The sequence below is a fragment of the Saimiri boliviensis genome, chromosome 2, assembly GCF_048565385.1.
Source record: "Saimiri boliviensis isolate mSaiBol1 chromosome 2, mSaiBol1.pri, whole genome shotgun sequence".
Classification (NCBI taxonomy): Eukaryota; Metazoa; Chordata; class Mammalia; order Primates; family Cebidae; genus Saimiri; species Saimiri boliviensis.
In genome coordinates, this window is record NC_133450.1 from 122,006,648 (window position 1) to 122,012,634 (window position 5,987).

At 39.7% G+C, this 5,987-nt stretch overlaps 1 protein-coding gene across 1 annotated transcript; it reads left to right on the forward strand.

Annotated features, from left to right (window-relative positions):
- The first annotated feature begins 3,670 nt into the window (after positions 1-3,670).
- LOC101052062 (olfactory receptor 11H4) lies at positions 3,671-5,216 on the forward strand. The gene has a single exon (XM_003935785.4). It carries the CDS (start codon positions 3,671-3,673, stop codon positions 4,643-4,645), a length of 975 nt encoding a protein of 324 aa, XP_003935834.3. The 3' UTR covers positions 4,646-5,216.
- The last annotated feature ends 771 nt before the right edge of the window (positions 5,217-5,987 follow it).

A 5,987-nucleotide genomic window follows, 5' to 3' on the forward strand; every position in this document is an offset into this window, starting at 1 on the left:
GAATTTAATTTTTTTTTTTTTTTTTTTTTTTTGAGACGGAGTTTCGCTCTTGTTGCCCAGGCTGGAGTGCAATGGCGCAATCTCGGCTCACCGCAACCTCCGCCTCCTGGGTTCAGGCAATTCTCCTGCCTCAGCCTCCTGAGTAGCTGGGATTACAGGCACACGCCACCATGCCCAGCTAATTTTTAGTATTTTTAGTAGAGACGGGGTTTCACCATGTTGACCAGGATGGTCTCGATCTCTTGACCTCGTGATCCACCCGCCTCGGCCTCCCAAAGTGCTGGGATTACAGGCTTGAGCCACCGCACCCGCCCGTGAATTTAATTTTTTAGTGGCCAGCAGAATATACTTCTCTGTTTCTCTGTATTAAAGCACTTCATTTAAGCTACAGAGAAAAGATGTGTTCACCAATATGTCTCAGCTTCAGAATTACAATCATAGGCAAAACTACCATTTATTTCACTGATCTCCACAGAGGATCACTCCTTAATAGAACGCAATCTGTTTCTAATAGAAAGCCGCTTGAAATTTGGTAATTCCCCGGCTCCTCTGTTTCCCTAATTCTAGCCAATATACTAGAATTAATAATACGTATATACAAGCTAATATACCAAATTCTAGGTGAGTCCCAAGGGTTGGAAAGAGAATGCTCTCCAGGGAAATTTGGGTAAGCCACTGAGACCACATGGGGAGAGACACAGAGCTTTACAGTAATCCCTGAGAGGAAACATGGATTCGCATGTTAAACATCTCAGCAAATTCTGAGAAAAGCCTCTGGAGTTTCCAGGAATGAAAGGCAACAACCCACATATAATGCCCTCACCTGGAGTTTTCCTCATCAGAGCCAGTGAGGAGGAGATGCTTGATGCTGAGGTAATGCTCAATTCTCCCGTGCCCACCGCCCTCTCCAAGCTGAGCCAGGAAAGCCATCAGTGTGTGTAAGAAAAAGAAAAGGATTCATGGTCTGAGCTACAACCGCTGCTGTGATATACTACAGAGTCTCTTTGACTTTATAAATCTGATTAGGCACTGTTTCTCTGCAAAGACTCTAAGGGGGCAGTATAATAGTATAGGGTAAAAGTTCCATATGTGAATCCAGGATGTATATTCATTGGATAAAAAATCATGCCCTTCTCTCACCCTCATTTGTAAAATGAACTTAGATCATTATACCATTTCTTCTAATTCTATGATTTTGTGGTTATTAACAACCATCTTTCTGAAAACCATCTTACTTGCCAGGAGTAATCAGGTGGTATATCCCTTCTCTCAGGTTACCTGGGAAGACAGTATACTAAATGAGGGACATTCGAAAGAAGGCTATTAAATCAAGCTATCACACTTAGGGTGGTGGACTGGTGGGTTGATTGGTGGTTTCTTGTACTGGAAAGGAGTACAGTGCATGAAAGAGCTGGTCTCCTAGGATTGCAGCTCAAATAATGATATATCTCAAAAACAAGGGAAACAATGTTTGTGGCATAAAATAATGAATATTCCATTCTAATTACCTAACTATCCCAGACAGAATTTTAGAGACTTTGGAGGGTTATGTTATATGGAACTTTGTGGAATCAGGTTATTCCATGAATGTGGAAACTCTGAAATTGGTTCCTTGAGTTTTTCTATTAAGCTCCCCACCCTTTGATCATTCCATTACTTATCTATACTTCTCCAAAGGCTTCAGGAAAAACAGTGTTGCTGCTAATAAAGTACTTACAGAGTAGGGTAGTAGAAAAGATGAAATGTGGTGGGAAGTTGTCAGTGTATAATGGAGAATGTCCTAAACTGTTATTCTCATCAAGCAGCCATGGTCCATTTTTCAGAACAAAGGGCAGGAGGCTCAGATCTCCCAATTCTAGTTCCCAATTTAAATCTGAGCCTAGAATTGTTCTCTGACCTGTGTATAGTAGAGAAAGTGATTTATTTATGCTTCATAAATAACAATGTGGAAATCACCTATTGAACACTTTATTCAAGGAAGATGGTAAACAAATACCTTTTAAATTCACCGTTAATTAAAAGCTGGACAACTTCAGAACTTAGATGCTCCAAATTTCCTTTTTTATGCATCTTAAAAACTACCACAGAGCTAGTGATGTGGAAGTTCAAATCTTCCAAATTATTCCACATCATGTACTCCCAAAGATAAATGATCCTTCCTTCAAATTCTGTATTCTTTATTGCAGGTGTCCCCAAACTATGGCCCCCGCAGGCCGCATGCGGCCCCCTGAGGCCATTTATCCGGCCCCACTGCCGCACTTCAGGAAGGGGCACCTCTTTCATTGGTGGTCAGTGAGAGGAGCATAGTATGTGACGGCCCTCCAACGGTCTGAGGGACAGTGAACTGGCCCCCTGTGTAAAAAGTTGGGGACACCTGCTTTATTGCCTTTCACATTTTTCTCTTACATTGCTGACAAAGTTATGACTGGTGACCTACAATACACAAGACAAGAGATCTGAACTTAACAAGAAACTCAATATTGAAACTACCTTTTTGTTTTGAGGGGGTTTTGTTTTTTGGTTTTTTGGTGAGGTGAAGTCTCACTCTGTTGCCCAGGCTGGCATGCAGTGGTGCAATCTAGGCTCACTGCAACCTCTGCCTCTTGAGTTCAAGCAATTCTCCTGCCTCAGGCTCCCAAGTAGCTGGGATTACAAGCATGCACCACCAAACCCAGCTAATTTTTGAATTTTTAGTAGAGTTGGGGTTTCACCATGTAGGCCAAGCTGGTCTAAAACTCCTGACCTCAGTGATCTGTCCACCTTGGACTCCCAAACTGCTGGAACTACAGGCATAAGCCACTGTGCCCAGCCAAAACTAGCACTATTTTAAGGCTTAATCAGCACATTTTAAGTATTAATCAATTATGAGATTACTGTTGTTTAAACACATTTGTATATTTTATTTAATTCTTAAATACATAAATTTGTTGCTACTGAAAAGTACATACCTAGTCAAATATTTGAAAATGTCCTTTCCTTCCTTTCAGTAAACAAAATTCTGATAGATAAGATTGCACATAAAACCCCATTTGATCTCAGATTCTTTTAGAAAATCCCTTTGCTTTTATCAACCAAAATGCTCACTAAATAAACTAAATTTTTGTATTGAAAATGTTATTTTATTTACTTCATCTACATGGTATCTGATTATAAAAAGTAAGATAGTTCCTTTTTGTATAGTATGTGTAAAAAACATAAAAATAAACACTGCCAAATCATTAGAGATATTTTTAAAATATTATCATGGAGTTGTCTCTCTATGCAGCAAACTATTTTGCTGTCAAAGACCTAACCCAATTTCATATCAGTTATCCTCAAAATGTTTCTTTTAACAAGTTAGGCTAAATAAGAGAAAATTGATAAGCCTGTACTAGAAAACCCATAATCAACATTGGAAAAAAAAATCAAAAGCTGAAAAGGTCTTCTTGAGCATCAAAAGAAAAGAAAGAAAATAAATTTGTCTAGTTCTGCCACTAGTGTAGAAAATTCTAGCTGCATTGGATTCTAGCAAAATAACACTGAGACTTAGAACCACAATCAATTCAAAATATGGTAGGATGTATTCCCACCTGGTCTCAGAATATCTTGCGTATTTTCCTGTGTAGCTCAAGTTCTCATCTCGATAAAGGTCTTGAGATGTGTAGAAAGCAAAGAAACTTGGATTACACTCATGTCTTTCTTCTTCGTAGATTTAAGATCCATGAACAGGTCAGCAACACACGTTGTAACAGAGTTTATTCTCCTGGGATTCCCTGGTTCCTGGAAGATACAGATTTTCCTCTTCTCATTGTTTTTGGTGATTTATGTCTTGACCTTGCTGGGAAATGGAGCCATCATCTGTGCAGTGAGATGCAACCCACAACTACACAACCCCATGTACTTTCTGTTGGGAAACTTTGCCTTCCTTGAGATCTGGTATGTTTCCTCCACTGTTCCTAACATGCTAGCCAACATTCTTTCCAAGACCAAGGCCATCTCATTTTCTGGGTGCTTCCTTCAGTTCTATTTCTTCTTTTCACTGGGAACAACTGAATGTCTCTTTCTGGCAGTAATGGCTTATGATCGCTACCTAGCCATTTGCCACCCACTGCAGTATCCCGCCATCATGACTGGAAGGTTCTGTAGTAAGCTGGTGTCTTTCTGTTGGCTCATTGGATTCCTTGGATACCCAATTCCCATCTTCTTTATCTCCCAACTCCCCTTCTGTGGTCCTAATATCATTGATCACTTCCTGTGTGACATGGACCCATTGATGGCTCTATCCTGTGCCCCAGCTCCCATAACTGAATGTATTTTCTATGCTCAGAGCTCCCTTGTCCTCTTTTTCACTAGTATGTACATTCTTCGATCCTATACCCTATTGATAACAGCTGTTCTTCAGGTCCCTTTTGCAGCTGGTCGGAGAAAAGCCTTCTCTACCTGTGGTTCTCATTTGATTGTGGTATCTCTTTTCTATGGGACAGTCATGGTAATGTATGTAAGTCCTACACATAGTGTCCCAACTTTACTGCAGAAGATCCTCACACTGGTATATTCCGTAGTGACTCCTCTTTTTAATCCTCTGATCTATAGTCTTCGTAATAAGGACATGAAACTTGCTCTGAGAAATATCCTGTTTGGAATGAGAATTAGTCAAAATTCGTGAGCCAAAGATGTGCCATACTTACAAGTTCTAATGAAGAACAAGAGATGTTATCAGTTCTTTGAGCAGCCTTTTAGTCCTCAGTCTGAGTAGTTACAGGTTGTATATTTCACCTGGAAGTGTGCCCAGCTTATACACATTTTCAACACTTACTACTTAAACCTTAATTAACTGGTCTTCAACATCCACTAAAAAGTTTTCAAAGCCTGTCTTTATTAGAATGATAAAATGGAATTGCTATTTGAGATGCCCTCCTGCTGACATGCCCCATGGTTCATCATTGCATGTCTTCTTTCTCATTTCAACAAGACAATAAACCTAACTTTGTTCAACTACAGGTATGTTCCTAGGAGTCTTTGACTGATGGAAATCAATAGTAGCACCATACCCAGCAAACAGTAAGGCCTCACATATGTTTTTAAAATATTTCTATCTCAATGTTTTTACTTACAAAAATAATACAGATTGTGTAACAAATTCAAGCAATACGGAAGAGTTTCCATCTTTACTCCCATATTTACCAATTTTCCTCTTTGCTCCTCAGAGTCAATACATCTAAATCCCTCTGGCACTCAACACTTCGAAACACAGCACCGCTAAATCTATTTCATTTGTTTTCCATTTCTTCCCAACATCAGCCCTCAGCCCTAGTCAAGCCAGTTACTTTATTCAACTCTATCATTTTTTCACGTTTTCTTAGACTGTTCTTTCTTTTCTTTTCTTTCATCTTTTTTTTTTTTTTTTTGAGTTGAAATTTTGCTCTTGTTGCCCAGGCTGGAGTGCAATGGCACAGTCTCTGCTCACTGCAACCTCTGCCTCCTGAGTTCAACTGATTCTCCTGCCTCAGGCGAGTAGCTGGGATTACAGGCGCCCACCACCACGCTTGGCTAACTTTTGTATTTTCAGTAGAGACTGGATTTCACCAAGTTGTCCAGGCTGGTCTTGAATTCCTGACTTCAGGCGATCCACCCACCTTGGCCTCCCAAAGTGCTGGGATTACAAGCATGAGCCACTGTGCCTGGCTAGGCTGTTCTTTCAACCTAGAAAGCCTCACTTCATCTTCTGCTATGCAAAGAATTTAGTTAACACTTAAATTCTTAAGTTCTTATTTTGTAAAATGAGTATACTTCATGCCTTGAAAAATGTCAGAAAACTAAATCTGACCATTTCCAAAAAAAGCCATAGTACAGAAAGAGACATATAGGAGGCTCTGAGTACACGTTTTTCTCTTCTCCTTCCTGTCTTTCAAACCTGACTATTGATACTTTCCTGGTTATCTTTTAGATGTTTTGCAATGTTCATGAAAACCTATATACTTTAAGATGGCTTATTCTAAAACCAAGTT